Below are 19,883 nucleotides of genomic sequence, written 5' to 3' on the forward strand. Positions count from 1 at the left end.
CAGGTATTTTTGTTTTTCTTAGAGAAAACACTGACTTCACTTGATTATGTCATAAAGCTGATTGATTCATGATATTTTCCTTAACCTGTGATGAGAAACACATTTCACCCAACAAGATATTAAATATGTAGCTATGGGCACGTGGACAGATCAAGAAGTAATACAGCTAGACAGAAAGAACCTTCATTAACCACTAAGAAACTTTTCAGATATTTTATGGAGTTAGGCAAAAGATTTAAAAAGAAACAAGACAGCTGGAGAAGCATAATACAAATGCTGATGCTAGAGCTGATCAATGTTCCTTTTCTCTCACTGCTCCCTGCATCTGATCAATTCTCTTCTCGCTGCTCCCAGCTGATAATGCTCCTCTCTCACTGCTCCCTACAGCTGATTCAATGTACCTCTCTCCTTGCTCCCTGCGTTGTGCTTCACTCTCACTCCTGCCATTTCTCACAATTTGCTATAAATGCTCTTAATGGGAGCACATAAAGGACATTCCATTGTACAGGTATAGATCAGTTGAACAGCCAATAAGCAGCAAAGTTTAATTTTGCTCAGAAAACTCTGCACCATGATAAACCGTCCAAATATGCCAAGCCTATTTTTCAGTTTGGTTCTTCACAGTTAGACCTTGGTTGAAAACGCTAAGAAACTCTAAGCAAACATATACCTGCCCTGGGGTTTCCCCTGATACCAGTCTCCCTCATAGACTGCATCCTTAAATCGAGGATTATTGATAAAAGTGTAGGCAGCAAAACGACAAGCAGGCACATTGCATGAATTCTCCGCACCATCTTCACCCCACAAAGGGAAATCCAGCTTGCCATCTAGGTGCTGCCGAATGGCTTGGCTCAGCTTCCAAAGCCATACCATCTGTGAATCACAAGAACAGAATGCAGTGGGGTAAATATGTGAGAATAATTTGCATTTAAATTGCACTGTCCGCAACCTCAGGATATCCCAAAGCTCTTTACAGCAAAGTATGTTATGAAGTATAATCGCTGTTGTATATTAGACAAACAGCAGTCAATTAGCTTACAACAATGTTGTACTGTCACACTCACGCAATACAAAGTTATGAACTATAAATAGTAACTTATGAAGTATAAATCAGAAAATGGACACTTCCCAAACACAAAATGAAGTTGAGAGGTCAGGTGATGTTTTTTCTTGCCAATACATGGAACTGTAAGAACACTGAGCTAATTTTCGTGACTGGACAAGCCTTGGCAAAGTCATTAAAATGCTCCTTCTTGTGATAACAGCTGCATTTCTCTAACTAATTAAAAATACTGGGTTCACAATACTGTTTGCAGCCTCTGCTACAACATAGCATGTTGTCACGAATGTAGTAACCAGAAGAAATCCAGAAACAATGGGTGTGAAAAGCTCTATTTTAACAAGATGGCATGTGGATGTGACATTAAGACTCCATTGTCTGACAATTCATGCAGGACAAGCTGGCACACAACAAGAGGGAGAGGTCGCAGACTGGTGGACAACTGCCTGAAAGCAAGGTCCTCACAGACTTTGAAAACATTGTCTGACAATGACTGAACTATCAGAAACTATTGATCAGGACAATGGGAAAAGATGCTCTGGTCAAATGATAGGGAAAAGGGGCAGAAAATGTCCCTGAATTGCATTAAGTGCAGTAGCGGGCTGGTAAAACGATGTTGCTTTTCACGCCCAAACCTGTTACATTAATTATGCATTCACGGGAAACACGCCTTTGCCATGGTGGGCAGGCTCTCATTCACCAGCCACACATCACCTCGCCGCTTCAGCAAGCCGGGCGCCATATTTAAAGTGCAGCCACGTGCACACCTCTTAAAGCTTCCAGCCCACAACTGCTGCAAAGAAGACATGGCCCTGAAAGGCAAAAAGACTGCAGCCCCCCGGTTCAATGACTTGTCCCTCGAGTGCCTTTCGGAGGTTCGCCATGATGTTCTCTATCCCAGCTCTGGCCGTAGAATGGGCAGCAACCTCACTAATCCAGCTTGGGAGGCAGTGGCAGTGGTGGTCAGCGCCAACGCCCTTCAAAGAGGATAGTCACCCAGTGCCGCAAGAGGATGAATGATCTCCTCTGTTCCGCCAGGGTAAGTCACTCTTCTCATCACTTTCAACACACATACTGACAAACCCATCACACATGCACAGAGCCCTCACTTACTGCCAGAGTCACCTTGATGGATGACCCCAGGGGAGTGCACCTGCTGATCCTCCTCTCTATGGTTGCCCAAGGGCCCCTGGATGACTCCGAGAGAAGAAGGGGTAGCTGGAGTGAGATCGAGCTGCCCCACACCCCTCTCATGTACACACTGTTGAAGGCCAACTATGGCATCAGCGATGGAGTTGAGCCTGCGCAGCAGTGCAGGAGACACGTCGTGGACCAAGGTCCCCATGGCGGCCGCCATCCTGCCAGTGTTGACCTCGGTGCGTTAGCATGCCTGAAGGTGGACAGAATCCTCCATCATGCCTTGCAATCTGAGGCGTGCAGCGGCCATCCCTTCCTGATGTTCCCGAGCTTGCCTTTGCAGCTCCAGCAACTGTGACATGACCGAGTCCAGAGGCTCGTCATCTGACTCAGACTCAGCAAATTTCTGCTTCCAGCAGTCCTCCACATGGCTGACATCTGGGAATTCCCTGCCGCCGCCTGCTGCGGATCAGACAGTGCGATGTGCTCATCAGATTGTGATCCCAATGCTACTCTAAAGCTAAGTCCCACCAAGGTGTGTGTCTCTGCGCTGGTGGAGGGTGTGGGTGAGCGCTGTGACGGGACTTCAAGGAGGGTGTCTCCAGATTCCTCTTCAGAGGTGTCTTCAGGGCTTGATTGGAAGGCCTGGGTCATGGACTCTGGCAGTTCTTTCCCAGATGTGCCTGTGAAAGCAAGGAGAGATAATTAGTGCATGACAGCAGCCTGTGAAACAGGACACATCACCCACAGCATGGTTGTCTGATGGCTGTTGACGCCTCACTTGGTAGAGCAGCGCCGACCTCACTCTCAGCACAGGAATGGTCCAGATCCTCACCCGTCAATTGGATGGCTCTGTTTTCAAAGTCTGTGAGGACCTTGATTTCAGGTCTGCGACCTCTCCCTCTTGTTATGTGCCAGCTTGTCCTGCATGAGTTGAGATGGAGAGAATGTAAGCAAGATGCCTGCCAAGCCAGATGATAAGTATGCCTGGCATGTGGGTGGTGAGTGGTCCCATGGACGGGGTGAGGGCAATGAAGGTGGGTGTGTGTGAGAGAGTGAGTGAATGGTGATGTACCTTGAACCAGCAGAGAGTGCGAGGGCCTCATCTCCGTCATCGTTGCCTTTGAGGACCTCCTCACCCTAATCCCCATCGGCATCCTCCTCATCCGAGGAGACCTCCAGCTCCTCCATCTCCTCCTCAGCCAGTTCCTCTCCCGGTTGCAGTGCCAGGTCATAAAGGGCGAAGCAGACGATGATGATTCATGAAACCCTCTGTGGACTATATTGCAGGGCTCCACCAGACCGTGCACACTCCCTGTTAACCATGAGCAGATCTGCAGGATGCGTTTGTGGTGGCCACACACCAACTGCACATTCAGCAAATGGAATCACTTGCGGTTAACATAGTTGACCGCACATTACAATGGAGATCTGAGCGTCACGTGAGTGCAGTCAACGGCACCCTGCACCTGTGGGAAACCCAAGATCTGGGAAAATCCAATCGCTCTTGCATCCTGGCTGTCCTGGTTCCAGGCGAAATACACAAAGTTGTGTGCTCTCGCAAAGATGGATGCATTTGTGGGTGGAGGCTTGTGATATCCCACAGAGGTCACCTGTGGAGCCCTGAGAGGAGTCACTGGCATAGAAATTGAGCGCTGCAGTCACTTTCAGAGCCACTGGCAGTGGATGCCCTCCATGTCCCCAAGGTGCCAAATCTTGCAGTAGCTGGCAGATGTAATCGACCAGGTCCCTAGACATGCGCAGTCTTCGGCGACACTGGTTCTCAGTCATCTGCAGGAATAAAGGCCGCATCTGTAGACCCTGGGTCCAGCTAGGCATTGGCCAGATGTTCACTGTGGCTCTTTGGCAGCGTGTGTGGGAGCCCCAGCCACCCCTTCTTCCAGAGGGTGCTGCTCCTCCCTCTGAACAACCAGGCACCTCAGTCGCTCTCTTCTCAGTCATCTTCACTCTCTGTAAGCCACGAAGCATACAGCTAGTTCATCAGGCTCCATGATCCTGATGCACTCCTCCTGCAGGATGAAAGAGAGAGACGCGTGGGTTAGCTTGGGTGTATTAAGAACCTGTCTTGATAAAGTCTGTAGGCCTCTTAACACATCCCAGAGAGTGCTGGCCACCACTTGGATGGCCAGAGTTTAGTGCGCTGCACGGCTGCCCGAAACCCCACCCACCTCCACCCCACTCCACCTGACCGATTGGCGGCAGCTTCACCCACTGGACTGCATGCTGTGCTCTCAGCTCAGGCACAGACATTCTCCTAACTCACACTGCAAGGTTGCACTGTTAGCTTGAATCATGGGGGACATTGGTCCAAACCGTAATGATGACATTGCAAGAGGCTGTGAACGCCTCCACCAGTGACTGCTCCATGTCCAGCTTTAGCAAGGAGATTGTACAATGTGCCCAGTCGTCCAATTGTTCTGCAGTCCACTAAAACGCTCATTAGTTTGCAGTCCGTGCCCAAAGGATGAAAAGCTCTGGAGCATTTGGTGGCACTTTCATGCCTCTGTGTTGCTTGAGTAGGCAGATAAGCTAGAGGCCCAACTCCAATCATATCAATGTGTCTGCACCTCAACTGTCTCAGCTGCAGAGGAATGGTCAGTTTATACAAAGTTTTCCTAACGTGGGGCCACTTCCCTCGCCGACCAGCGACCTCATCCCACACGTGTTTGTGCACTACCTTCGACTGCTGAGCAGCTCTGGCCCCCCCACCCCACCCCCCCTACATGCCTCAACCACAGGGCAGCCCTTGCCCCCCACAAAGTGCCTCAACTGCAGGAACCTTTGCACTCCCCTCACCATCCCCGCCCCCCCAACGCACTTCAACCTTGAAGTCCAACAGGTAACCCAGGCGAGCACTCCGCAACATTACTGTGTACTCACCTCCAAGTTCCCCTCAAAGTGCAGCCTGCCAAGTGCATGCCTTTTATATGCTGTTGTGAAACACATCAGCATGCAATCACGGTGTGGACAGGCAGCCCAGCGGGGGTGGGGGGGACATTTCTGGCGAGCTGGGCTTATAGTGATATGCCGATGTATTACAATGAGGTTCCTGACGTCCGATGGTGGGAAACGCGGCCTGACATAAGCAGGCGGAGCGGATGATCACAAACTGGTTTCAAGTCGTCAGTTCTACTATTGTTCTGCTATTATCACATTCTGCTTTCTTACCTTTATGCCATTATCAGCACCTCCTTTAGCCCTCACCATTAACACTCCCTTTGTCCTTTTGTTCATGATATCTTTGTCAATCTTTCCTTTGCCCCCACCTATTGCTGGCCTTCTATCCATCTTCACCTGTTCCACCCCAGTATAAATTTCATCACATTTCTACTTCATCTCAGTTCTGAAAAAGAGTCATACGGAATCGAAATGTTAACTCTGTTTCTCTCTCCACAGATGCTGTTAGACCTGCTGAGTTTTTCCGGTATTTTCTGTTTTTGTTTCAGATTTCCAGCATCCGCAGCATTTTGCTTTATCTTAAATATAAATGCATGTTACTTTTGTAACTGCAATCTTTTCCTGAGTGTGAATGTGGGTGTAGTTGTGTATATTGAAGAATAAATGTTTGTTTTTCTTTTAAAGTTTACACAACCTATCACTTTCCTGTTCCTGACAATTGAAGCACTCAGGAGTTGAAGCACCTTTTGTTTTTGAACACGTTGTCTTCGGTCAGTGGATAGGCGAAGAAAGAAGGGGACCCATGCCTATCATCTCTACCCTGTCCATAACACATACAAACAGTAATTGTTTGCTAGCCAGTTTGCTAACCAGTTTGTCTGCTTTTTATAATGCCCCTGGAGATAAATGTTAGATACAGCATTAGAAAAACTGTCCCGCTTTGCTTCATATAAGTGCCATGGAATATTTTACACGCAGCTAGGGGTGCGAACAGGACCTAAGTTTAACATTTCATCCAAAAGACTGCATCTCAAACGGAGCAGCCGTACACTAGTAGTGTCGTACCACTGCACTAATGTGCCAACCTAGAATTTGCGCTCTCAGATTTCAACCTGCAACCTTCCTGACTCAAAGCTGAGGCAGATATAATCCTCTAAACCAAGAATGTTCCAGTGAGTGTTGCGGAATATTACCAGAAATTGTCTTGGATGGATAGCTATGACATGCTGCTGTCATTTCACATTCACATCATTTTCAAACGAAACAAAAGAATTTTAAGTTCATTCTGGCTGCATCAAAGCAAGGATGCAAATGGTTAGGAGATTTTAGCCCATGGTAATGAGTGGCAGCATTTGATTATCCACAGGGTAGATTTTGACTGTCAGCCAACAGAATGAGGGGCTGAATGTCCAATGCTATCAGAAAGAGGGCTAGTCTAGTTTGGGGTCCTGGCCTTATTAATGTGTTGCTCACAAGTTGCATGGTCCAAACAGGCAATATTCCACAAGATTATATCAGGTGGCTCAGATAATAACCCAACTGACAGACAGGTAGATAGGTCCAGGCTTCACACTCCTGTTTTGCCAGGCCCCACAAAAATAAGTTACTGACCTTTCTGGGGTCTTTTACTCTTCACCCCATGACTCAACTGGGTGGAACATACACAGCAAGCAATGTCTCATTTTAAATCCACTGGCCCCCTTTTCTGTCCAGTGGCATGTTAAAATTAACCCTAGGGTCTATTCAAATCAACATTCTGGGAAGAATTCCTGTGTTCACTATTTCCAAGTGTGTTCTAAAATAATGAATTTAGGCTTTCACTAGAAAGAGAAATAGCAAAAAGAAATAGCTTTTTTTCATATTTCATCCTCAGAATGCCCTAAAATGCTTCAAAGCTAAATAATTACTTTTATAGTGTAGTCACTGTTATTACATTGTTATCCAATTTGATCACAGTAACGCTGCACAAACAACAGAGACATAATGACCAGCAATTGCTTTTGGTTGAGACGTAAATGCAATTAAAGACACTGGGAGAACCTCCTCAAATTCTTCAAATACAATGGGATCTTGAACCAAGCAGGCAAAGCCTTGACTTGACATTTGATCCAAAGCACATAACTTTAATGAAGCATTCCCTTATAATTGTACTGGAGCATTAGTTTACATCATGTTCTCAAGGCCTTGAGTGACTCAGAGGCCAGAATGATGTCGAAAGAGTCAAAGTGACAACAGTGAACATTGCATGTTGTCACTAACCTAGCAACCAGAAGAAATCTTCCTCAAGTATGTGCTCCCTTCAATCTCAAAATCATCAGTGAACTTTTATTTCCTACACAGATATCCAAAATTAAAGTTTGGAGTCAGTTATGGACAGTTTTGAGATGTAATCTTAGGTCTAACAGTAATTCCATTCAGAGTGGCAAAACGCATTTCACAAAGGATCTTACGGCAGCCAGAATGGTAGGCATCCATTCCATTGGTCTAAACTGCCTTGGAATTCAGGTCCCTGAGGTGACAAGGCCCCAATCACTCCCCTGTACTTTTGCCAGAGTCCAAATTCTTTGCTCACCTTATCCTGGGAATCTTGCATGGTGAATATAAATTCTTCCTCTGGGACAATGATCTTCAATTGGTTTCTGAACCAAACAGAAATACATTTTGTCAATATGGTATACAGGAAGTGACTCCAAGTCCCTGAGTGGAAAAGACTTTGGGACCAATTGGCTAAATCATTACGTTTAGAGATACACTGTGGAAAATCACAGGCAGCGATTTGCTTAGAAGTTAGCAAGAAATTTCTAGAATTTTCACTAACATTGGCCAGCTGCCAACTTTGGCTGAGTGCTGACACTATTCATCATAAATACTTTCAGCAAAACATCCAATACAAGAGCTATGCCAAGGGCGGGGTGGTGAGGAAGATGGAGGGAGGGGGATGGGTGTGGAGGAGGGTGATGGTACGGAGGAGGAGATGAAGCAACACAATTAGCTTAACATTTATCTAAGGTGAACAATAATTCTAGTGTATGATCCATCCAGAAGTGCTGCAGGACATTTTCAGTACTTCAGTGGACCACCAACTATCACTAGATAATCATCAACTTACCACTCACAGGCTGGAGAAAGTAAAAATTCTAAACTTCTCTCCCTTTCTTTACTCATGATTCTCAGGGCCTTCCAGAACATAATTCTGATAAGGCCATAATTGCTCTTTGGATGGCAGTTCCCTGATATCCTTGCATTGGATAACCCTACCCGATGGGAAGGATCCTTTCTCTTAACTGTCGGGTGAGACATTTCACCCTAACATAACCAGATTGCATCCGGTGACACGCCTCATGACAGAAGTCAATTGCTACTAGAAGGTTATGTAGCTGCGATGATTGCCTCCTGCGAAGTTACTTCATCAACTACACAACACTCCCCCAGGAGGGTTGATCAGTAAGTTCGCGGATGATACAAAAATTGGTGGGGTGGTAAATGGTGAGGAGGATAGCCTTAGATTACAGGAGGATATAGACGGGCTGGTCAGATGGGCTGATCAGTGGCAAATGGAATTTAATCCAGATAAGTGTGAGGTGATGCACTTCGGCTGGACAAATAAGGCACGGGAATACACGATGAATGGTAGGACCCTGGGAAGTACTGAAGATGAGAAGGACCTTGGTGTGCATGTCCACCGGTCCCTTAAGGTAGCGAGACAAGTAGATAAGGTGGTTAAGAAGGCATATGGGATACTTATATTCTATGCCTCGGCTAATAAAGGTAAGAGCAGGGAGGTTATGCTGGAACTGTATAAAATGCTGGTTAGGCCACATCTGGAGGATTGCATGCAGTTATGGAATCCGCATTATTGGAAGGATGTGATTGCACTAGAGAGAGTGCAGAGGAGATTTACCAAGATGTTACCTGGGTTGGAGAGTTTTAGTTTTGAGGAGAGATTGGATAGACTGGGATTATTTTCCTTGGAGCAGAGGAGATTGAGGGGGGACATGATTGAGGTGTATAAAATTATGAGGGGCATAGATAGGGTAGACAGGAAGGAACTTTTCCCCTTGGTGGAGGGATCAATAACCAGGGGGCATAGATTTAAGGTAAGGGGCAGGAGGTTTAGAGGGGATGTGAGGAAGAATTTTTTCACCTAAAGGGTGGTGGGAATCTGGAACTCACTGCCTGAAAGGGTGGTAGAGGCAGAAACCCTCATAACATTTAAGAAGTATTTGGATGTGCACTTGTGATGCCATGGCACACAAGGCAATGGGCCTAGCGTTGGAAAATGGGATTAGAATAGTTAGGTACTTGTTGACCGGCGCAGACTCGATGGGCCAAAGGGCCTTTTTCTGTGCTGTATCCCTCTATGACTATGACTCTATGACTATTGCAGCTGTGTGTCAAATTAACTTATAAATTCAAGTTCCTAGAGAAGGCCTTGAATCCACAATCTTCTAGCAAGAATAAATATGCTGAGATGCTGCTGCCAGTTCCACACAGGATAAAGTGGAACATTTGGATGCCTGACCCAAGGGGTTTTATACAATTTATATTAACTATTCAGTATTTTCAGCAGGGGTTTCTTTTTGGTAGAATTTTATTGTTGCAATCGCTAGCAAAAGTGGTTATAATTAAGAGTCTATTTAAGGTCATAACCTATTTTGTAATCAACGTAGCTTTTCCAGAATCTGCTAGCAACTGTATTCTGGAAAACACTGATCAACCCAAATCTCCACACTTTCATGGCTAACAGAAGTGACATAACTGATAGCAACTTTACACATATCAGTTTGATGACAATATGTTTACCTTTCCTGTACCCACCAGGATTTAAGACAGCTTTTTATTATGTCCCAGATCCATCATGAAACGTTCATCCTCTGGTACCATAGAAACTTACATGTCTTTGGACAGATGAGCAGATGCAAGGTAATGAAAACCAAGAGTAATGTTTCCAGAATGCTGGACATGATGTAGAATTAATTTTTACTTGATGATAAAATTGGGCCATTGTCACAGGAGGTTAGGGTAGACCCAGTGGATTATCGTCCTCTTAACCGAGCAGAACAACTCTAACACCATGCCTTTGCATCATAGTTTGAATCATCCGTGAATATCATTTCCTTTAATAAGCATGAGGAGGAAAACTGGAAAAGGCCTGAAAATAGGTGCAAGAGACTGTGATGCATGATTAGCCTGTGCCTGTTTGCTCAGATTGCAGTGTGTAACAGCGAGAAGTGTGCTTTTGAGTGGCTGCACGCCAAATAGGGGGTGCAAAATCTTGAAGCCAGCACAAATTCAAACTGGCCTGCTCTATTCAAAACAAGTCTGTAGCTTTTAAAGGGGATGTGTCTTTTTGTCCTGAGGAAATGCTGGAATTCATTGCAGAAGTGACGTAAACCTGGGAAAGAAGCAGGAATGGCGCAACATGGCAGAGAATGGGTTCCAAGGTTCTCCAATGCAGAATTGGAGGCCTTTGTGCATGATGTGGACAAGAGTAGAGAGATCCTGTAGCAATATGGGGACAAGGAGGCCCTCCAGACAAACTCCAAGAAAACACTAGGAGCAGATAACCATGTGTTCAATTCCAGGGCTTTAGGCCAGGGGACTGGATGCAATGCTGAAGGAATTTCAATGGCCTCTCACAGGCGGCCAAGGCAAATGCAATTTCAAATGCCACATTCCACCAACTGCAAAACTGGCCTCTCAAACTGCTCAATGCATCACACCCCAACAATCTCTATCAATCGCAATTCATACCTACCATTTATGAATTCACCTCACCATAAGACACTTGGCGCTGCTGCAAACCTCAAACACCCATATCACAGCTTGCACCCACTGCCAGCTATTCAACCTTGATAACCACATCACCTATGTACATCCCACCAACTCCCTTCTCATAGCATACAGTGTGTCAGTCACCTCCTTATACAGTAGTGGATGGCAAACTGGGAGATGTTCAGGATACTGCTTGCTCCAGCCTAGAATGATCCTGATGTGAAGAAGTTAATTGATAAGTTCACCTTCATAGCCATTGGTAGTGGCATCTTTGCCCTACTGTGAGGCTGCATGTCTGCCTGCAAGTGGTGGCAGGTTTTAGTGAACACCTCCATAAAACAAAAATGTCATGCACACTGTTCCCCACTCAGGTTAAGGTAAGAGAAATGCTCTCTAACGGCCCTGGTTGGATATGGCCCCCTGCTGAGCACCTTTCTCCTCCTCCTCCTCTCAGTGAGCCAGCTTGTTCTCAAGTTCAACTGCGAGCGTTTAACAGAGGACACTGTTAAATCAGTGTTACAGGAGACTGCCATCACGATCTACCTACTCTGCACACACCTCTAACGCACGCTCATAATATCCCTACTAAAATGACGTCTGGTACAAAGAGAAGAGGATATACATGTGTCCCCTCCCCATGGGCACACTGAGCAACAATCCAAACCCCTTCCTCCTTACCTTTTAGAGCTAATGTTATCCAGTGCTTCCACCCACAGCGTGTCAAGCTTGTAGATGCTACCTTCACAACCCTAGGAGAATGAAAGGAAAAAGTAACTTGAAGTAAAGTAAGTAAATCTACAACTAATAATGCCAGAGGCAGCAAAGAAGGATCTGAGTTTATAATCTCAGTTCGCATTTGAGATCTGTCGGCCTTTGGTCAGCGGTTGCACACCAAACTTTAAGTAAAAGGTTGTAGGTCATATCTCATTCCAGGTCCTAGAACATATAATCTAAGTTGTTAGTTCAGTGCAGTACTAAGGGAGATGAGACATTAAACAGAGCCCCTATCTGACCTGTCAGCTAGATGTAAAAGTCCCATTGCAACTACTTGAAAATGCAAGTTTTAGTCTCCTAGTCAATATTTATTCTTCAACTAACATCACTAAAATATCTTCTGTAACTATTGAATTGAACTGTTGACCCCTTCGATTGGATTCCAGCATTGAAACGATCCTTACCAGAGGCATGAATGGCAACCTCCTTGACTATGATCATGGTGCACTATATCCCTTCTCATCCTCTCTATTAACCTACAGCCTTCGACCACATCATCCTCCTCCAACATCTCTTTTCTGCTTTCCAGATGAATGGGACTGCCTTTATTTGATTCCATTATTATCAGCTCAGTCATAGCTGAAGAACTCCTCCAATTGCTTCTCCACGCGCTTCTGTACTGTTACTTCTGTAGTTCCTCAAGGATCTATTCTTAGCCCTCTATTCCTCATCTACATGCTATCCTTTGGCAACGTCATCAAACAGCACTGACAACAGCTGGCTCTACCTCACCACAACCTATCTTGGTCCCACCACTTCCCTTGTGTTGTCAGATTACTCATCCAACATCCAGTATCAGCTAAACAAAACTTTTCTCCTAATTTAACATCGAGTCCCAGCCACAAACTCTGTTCCCTAACCACTGATTCCATTTTCCCTTCTTGGTCACTGCCTGAGGTTGAACAAAAATGCTCCTAAGCTTGTGTCCTACTTTATCGAACTCAGCTAACTCCATTTCCTCTCCATCAGAAAGACTGTCTACTTCCACCTCTTTAATGTTGCCCAATAGCACCCCTGCCTCAGCTCTTCTGGTGCTGAAAACCTCATCCCTGCTTTTATTATCTCCAGCCTACAATTCCAGTGTTCTCCTGGCTGACCTTTCTTCCAACCCTCCATAAACTTCAGCTCCTCCAAAGCCTGTATCCTAATTCAGGTCAAACCACTTTCGTACATCATTCCTGTACTTGCTGACCTATATTAGCTGCTGGTCCATCAATGCCTCAATTTTAAAATTCTCATCCTTGTATTGAAACCTCTCTAGCCTTGCCTCACTCCATCTCTAACACCCCCAGTACTTCAAGCCTCCAAGACCTTTGCATTCACCCTATTCTGGCTTCGGATGCAACCTAAATTTCCAACTTTGATTAGGCTCCAGCCTGTAACTTTCTCCCAAGAATTCAATATTCCATGTAGGCATGTATTCTTCATTCCATTATTTGCAAACCAGAGCAGAAAACCAGATTAACAAGCAAAACTGTGTTCATTTCCCTGAATATTGAGCCCTTTACCTGAATCATCACCAGGCTGTCATCGAAGAGCAAGCACCTGCCATCTGGAGAGGTCAGTGGGATGTTTTTGCTGTCTTCCCTCAGACGGCGCTCTGGAAGAAACAGGAGCTCCTAAAAAGAAAAGATCTGGGGTAAGCAAACATGGAAACAAACACTGTAGAAGAATGTACATGGATCTATTGCAGGTCATTCTCAACATGCCACAATGTGTACATTACAGAGTATGTTTTCCAGTATCCCTTCCTACCTTCTCACTTGGAGAGTTTGACATTTATTGGGTACAGTTCTGCAAGCTTCAGATACTGAGCCATTCTTCATTGGGCATAAAACGGAGTCTCACTGATCCTGGTGGCTCCAGGATGGATAAATAACTCAAGAGCCTTTTAAGTCAGTGCCTCTGTTACCATCAGAATCAATTATTCCAATGATGCTCTGGCTGGCCTCTCATCTTCCAACTTCGCTGAGCCCAGCTCATCTGAAACTTTGCTGGCTGTAACCTGACACATAACAAGTCCTGCTCACCCATCATCCATACTTGCTGACCTACATATGTTCTCAGTCAATATTAAAATTCTCATCTGTATACTTAAATTTCTCCATCACCTTCCTAGATCTGTAACCTTCTCCAGCCCTTTGCCCCTCCAGGAACTCTGCATTCCTCCAAATCTTGGCTTGTCAATTCCCCACTTTCCTCACTTCACATCCGGTGCCTGTGCATTCAGCCATCCATGCTGTGAACTCTGGAAATCCCTCCCCAAACCTCTTCACCTCATCACCATTCTCTCCTCCTTTCAAGTCTTGCTCAAATTTGACCAAGCTTTTGGTCAACTCAAACAAAATCTCCTTCTTGTGTTCAGTGTTAATTATTATCTGATTACAGTCCTGAAGATCCTATGGATAAATTGAAAAAAAGGGTCCTCTGGTCCAGGGGTAAGGGTTCTCCAGCCAACAGCAGCTTCATGGTCATCCCAAGGCCACAGAACAGAAAAGAGATAGACAGGCTGTAAGCGTTCCTCCAGCTCTTTAGCATATAATTGTGTCCACACCTGTTGCAGGTGTATGCCAAACTCAAGCAGCCCCACCACCCCCCACCCTAAATTCATCACCAGGTAGCCCTGGAAATTGAAGGGTAATGCCATGGGGGTTGAGACCTGGTGTTATGGATGTTGCAGGGGCAAAGGTTAAGGAAGGTAGGTGGATGCAATTTAGCACTCTTCGTTAAGAAAAGCTGAAAAATAAGCGGGTTAAAAAGTGCATGGTGTCAAGCATCGCAGATACATACAAAGGGCAGATCGCCAAGGACGCACCCTTAAGTGCATTGACGGGCAGAGGGATAGAACCCTTAAGTGCTTTGACAGGCAGAGAGATCTGGGTGCACAGGTCCACAGGTCATTGAAAGTGGCAATGCAGGTGGATAAGGTAGTCAGGAAGGCATATGGCATGCTTGCCTTCATTGGCAGGGGTATTGAGTATAAAAGCTGGGAAGTCATGCTGCAGCTGTATAGAACTTTGGTTAGGCCACACTTGGAATATTCCATGCAATTCTGGTCGCCACATCACCAGAAGGATATGGAGGCATTGGAGAGGGTGCAGAGGAGGTTTACCAGGATGCTGCATGGTCTGGAGGTTATTAGCTATGAGGAGAGGTTGGAGAAACTCGGATTGTTCTCACTAGAGCGATGGAGATTGAGGGGCGACTTGATAGAAGTTTACAAAATTATGAGTGGCATGGACAGAGTAGATAGTCAGAAGCTTTTTCCCAGGGTGGAAGAGTCAATTACTAGGGACATAGATTTAAAGTGAGAGGAGAAAACTATAGAGGAGATGTGCGGGGCAAGTTTTTTATGCAGAGGGTAGTGAGTGTCTGGAATTCCCTGCCAGAGGAGGTGGTGGAAGCAGGTACGATAGTGGTGTTTAAGAGGCAGCTTGACAAATACATGAATAGGATGGGAATAGAGGGATACGGACCCCGGAAGTGCAAAACGTTTTAGTTGACGGGCAATATGATCGGCGCAGGCTTGGAGGGCCGAAGGGCCTGTTCCTGTGCTGTACTTTTCTTTGTTCTTTGTTTTGTTCGGTCAGGATATCAAAATTGAAAATTCGGTAGCAAAGCACACTCCATTGGGGCTGCAGCCTTCACAGCACCAAAATGTCACTCCTTACCAAATATTCTGCCCGACTACCGGTATGTCAGTTACCAAAAGGGGTTCAACATATTTAAAATCCAAGTATAGGAAAGCAAAATATTGCAGATGCTGGAAATCAGAAATAAAAACAAAGAATGCTTGAAATCTGGATTATGTGCTTTAACCTGGAATTGAAAGCTAGTCTCAGGTGACCATGAAACTATTGTCGATTGTCGTAAAAACCCATCTGGTTCATTAATGTCCTTTAAGGAAGGAAATCTGCTGTCCTTACCTGGTCTGGCCTACATGTGACTCCAGACCCACAACAATGTGGTTGACTCTTAACTGCCCTCTGAAATGACCTGGTAAGCCAAGGACAATTAGGGATGGGTGACAAATGCTGGCCTTGCCAGCGACACCCGCATCCTATGAATTAATAAATTTTTAAAAACACTCTGAAGGTCAGGCAGCACCTGTGGAGAGAGAAACCAAATGAACATTTCAGGTTGATGACCTTTCATCAGGAAATCTGAACATCATCTGATGAAAGATTATTTACCTGAAATGTTAACTCTGTCTCCCTTTCCACAGATGCTACCTGACCTGCAGAGGAATTCCAGCATTTTCTGTTATCATTCCAAATATAGGAAGTTGGGAACAAAGGGGAAAAGACATGTTTTGATAGCCTGTGGCCAGCATTGCGTTTGTGAACCTTTGGCAGCACAATTTACTGGCATCTGTCCACTGATCATATTACTTCTGGCAGAAGTTCCTACAACTTTCTAATGTCCAACAATTAACTAGAATGGAGCTGAATTGCATTTTTCTCAAATACAGACACGCTACTAGACTTCAATAGGTAGTTTGGTCCTATATGATGCTGGAGCTCCCTGGATGACAAGGACAGAGAGATGTAAATGAAAGGAAGGTTATGGCAAATTAGGTACAGAATACAGTGGAAAAACAGGTAGAATATGGAGTGCAAGAGGAAACTGAAGAAGGATACAAGAGCAACAAAGAGAGAATGAGATTAGCAGATAACATTTAAAAAAAAGGACACAGAGCTCTTTTCTATACATTTAAAATTAAAAGGCTAGTTAAATTAATAGTCGGGTTGATTGAGGGACAAAAAAGGAAAATTTCTTTTGAAGAGGGATGACATGACTGAAGTTCTGAATCAGCACTTTGCACTTCTTTACGCAAAAGACAATAGATAATGTTGCAGTTGAGGAGGTGGGAGTAGAGATACTGTACAGGATTAAAAACAGATAGAAAAGAAGTACTAAATAAGCAGGCATCACTCAAAGGTAACAAGTCAACCCAGTCCAGCTGGGGTGCAAATGAGGTTCCTGTGGGACGCTAGGGTGGAGATGGAACAAGCTCAGGGTTACTCCCTTGTTCAAAAAAGGGGAGAGGTATTAACCATGTAGCTATACACCAGTCAGTCCAACATCTGTGCTGGGAAAACTACTAACGACTATTGTCGAGGACAAAATTCAACGTCACTTAGAGAAGCATGGCTTAGTAAGGGATAGCCAGCACAGATTGTTAAAAACAAATCTTGCCTGATCAACTGGATTGAGATTTTTAATTGAGTGTTTATGAAGGTAGTGTAGCAGATACTGTATATATGGACTTTCAAAAGGCATTCAATAAAGTCCCACATAACAGACTTATTTGGAAGATAAAACACATGGGATTAAAGTGGCAGTGGTACTGGGTACATAATTGGTTAAGGGATAGGAAGCAGAGAGTAGTAGTGAATGTTCTTCTGACTGGAGAGAAACATACAGTAAGGTCCCCCAGCAGTCAGTATTAATACCATCGCCCTTCTTATTCTAAATCACCTCGGTTTGGCTACACGGAGTACAATTCTGAAGCTTACAGATAATACAAAACTTGACAACATAGTGAATAATGAGCAGGCTAGTAGCAGACTTCAGGAGGACATAGACCAGTGAAACAGGCAAACACATGTCAGCTTCAAGTTAATGCAGGCAACTCTGAAATGATGCACTTGGGAGAAACATCATAAGTACAATCTAAATGGTATCGTTTTGATGGGATGGGTTGCAAGAATACAAATCCATGAAGATGACAGGGAAAGTTAATAAGACACATGTTTAGGATACGTGACTTTATAAATAGAAAAACAAGGAAGTCATGTTAAGCCTTTATAAATCACTAGCTTGGGGTGGAATCGTCCAGTCCTGTTTGCAGCGGGCGTCATAGCGGGCGGGAGCAGAAAATATCAGGAGATCGCAAAAATCAGTTTCACATAGTGATAAAATTAGTTTGTGATCGTCCGCTCCACCCACCACCGCGCATCGGGAACTTAATTTCAATACGTTAGCACCTCATTATAAGCCCTGCTTGCCAGAATCAGCCCCCCCATGCTGGATCATCCAGAATCACGCCAAACTGTTTCACCTGGCGAGCTGCACGTCACTTGGGACTTTGAGGTTTGTTTGCCTACCTTGCTTTTGGCAGCACTTGTGGTCATCAGTGCCAGGTTTCGCAGGCAGCACCAAATCATTATTAGGGGGGCTCACGGGCAGGTCTCTACCTACCAGACCAGCCATAAGGCGGGGGTGGCTTTTCAACGCCCGCAAGGCTAGGCCTTGCTTGGGGAAGGGAGAGCAGTGGCCTCAGGCTAGGGAAGAGGCTGCAGGGCGAGAGGTGTACTGGGGAAGGATGGCATCGCAGGGTGTGTGTGGGGGGGCACATGTTGATCTGTGCAAGTGGCCTCAAAATGGTAAGAGCTGAGGAGGCAGTCTCCAGAGGAGATGAGGCCAGATGGAGATGTGAGGGTGTGTGTGAAGGAGTGAGTGGTGATGTTCCTTGAGCTGGCAGTGAGTGAGATGCCAGTGAATATGTGATGGCCTTGTGAGTGTGTGTTTAGAGTGATGAAATGGTCGCCTTACCCTGGCGGTACAGATGGCACCATTCATCCTCTGGATGGCCAACCACTTCCGTGCAGCTTTGGCACTGACCACCACTACCACCGCCTCCCAAGCCGGAGTGGTGAGCTGGACCTCTTGCGGCAAGAGAGGAGGTGGAAGGTATCATGGCGGGCCTCCAAAAGGCATTCCCGTGACAGGTCACTGAACTCTTCTTGACCTCATCCTCACCAATCTGCCTACCACAGATGCATCTATTCATGACAGCATCAGTAGGAGTGACCACTGCACAGTTCTTGTGGAGAAGAGGTCCCGCCTTCACATTGAGGATACCCTCCATCGTGCTGTGTGGCACTACCACCGTGCTAAGTGGGACAGATTTCGAACAGATCTAGCAACTCAAGACTGGGAATGCATGAGGCGCTGTGGTCCATCAGCAGCAGCATAATTGTACTCAACCACAATCTGTAACCTCATGACCCGGCATATCCCCCACTCTACCATTAACATCAAGCCAGGAGATCAACCCTGGGTCAATGAAGAGTGCAGGAGAGCAGCACCAGGCATACCTAAAAATGAGGTGTCAACCTGGTGAAGCTACAACTCAGGACTAGTTGCGTGCCAAACAGCATAAGTAACATGCGATAGTCAGAGCTAAGCGATTCCACAACCAATGTGTCAGATCTAAGCTCTGCAGTCCTGCCACATCCAGTCGTGAATGGTAGTGGACAATTAAACAACTCACTGGAGGAGGAGGCTGCACAAATATCCCCATCCTCAATGATGGGGGAGCCCAGCACATCAGTGCAAAAGATAAGGTTGAAGCATTTGCAACAATCTTCAGCCAGAAGTGCCGAGTGGATGATCCATCTCAGGCTCTTCCGGAGGTCCCTAGTATCGTAGATGCCAGTCTTCAGCCAATTCGATTCACTCGATGTGATATCAAGAAACAGCTGAAGGCACTGAATACCGCAAAGTCTATGGGCCCTGACAACATTCTGGCAATAGCAATGAAAACTTGTGCTCCAGAACTTGCCACGCCCCTAGCCAAGTTGTTCCAGTACAGCTACAACACTGGCATCTACCCGGCTATGTGGAAAATTGCCCAGGTATGTCTTGTACACAAAAAAAAAGAACAAATCTAACACGGCCAATTACCGCCCCATCAGTCTACTCTCGATCATCAGTAAACTGATGGAAGAAGTCATCAACAGTGTTATCAAGTGACACATGCTTAGCAATAACCTGCTCCCTGACATTCAGTTTGGGTTCCGCCAGGGTCACTCAGCTTCTAGCCTCACACAGCCTCGGTTCAAACATGGACAAAAGAGCCAAACATCAGAGGTGAGGTGAGGTGAGAGTGACTGCCCCTGACATCAAGGGCGCATTTGACCAAATGTGGCATCAAAGAGCCCTAGCAAAACTGGAGTCAATGGGAATCGGGGGAAAACTCTCCACTGGTTGGGGTCATACCGAGCACGAAGGAAGAAGGTTGTGGCTGTTGGAGGTCAATCATCTCAGTTCCAGGACGTCATTGCAGGAGTTCCTCAGGGCAGTGTCTTCGGCCCAACTGCCTTCAAATAGTCATCAATGATCTTCCTTCCACCATAAGGTCACAAGTGGGGATGTTCGCTGATGATTACACAATGTTCAGCATCATTCACGACTCCTCAGATACTGAAGC

General features: G+C 45.6%; 1 protein-coding gene and 1 long non-coding RNA gene across 3 annotated transcripts in view; one reads left to right on the plus strand and one right to left on the minus strand.

The window, feature by feature from the left end:
• Positions 1-19,883, plus strand: part of LOC144679930 (uncharacterized) — an 871,259-nt gene that overhangs the window by 525,165 nt on the left and 326,211 nt on the right. The gene's annotated exons all lie outside the window — the stretch shown is intronic.
• The window catches only part of LOC144679927 (ALS2 C-terminal-like protein), a 144,954-nt gene that overhangs the window by 63,083 nt on the left and 61,988 nt on the right, over positions 1-19,883 (minus strand). For both annotated transcript variants that reach the window (XM_078540901.1, XM_078540900.1), the window contains exons 8-11: positions 13,174-13,284; positions 11,570-11,640; positions 7,689-7,755; positions 671-873 (exon numbers count right to left, since the gene is read on the minus strand). In XM_078540901.1, the coding sequence (XP_078397027.1) occupies positions 671-873; positions 7,689-7,755; positions 11,570-11,640; positions 13,174-13,284 (452 nt within the window). The remainder of the gene's footprint in view (positions 1-670; positions 874-7,688; positions 7,756-11,569; positions 11,641-13,173; positions 13,285-19,883) is intronic.

The sequence above is a fragment of the Cetorhinus maximus genome, chromosome 4 (genome assembly GCF_964194155.1).
Source record: "Cetorhinus maximus chromosome 4, sCetMax3.hap1.1, whole genome shotgun sequence".
In the NCBI taxonomy this organism is placed as follows: Eukaryota; Metazoa; Chordata; class Chondrichthyes; order Lamniformes; family Cetorhinidae; genus Cetorhinus; species Cetorhinus maximus.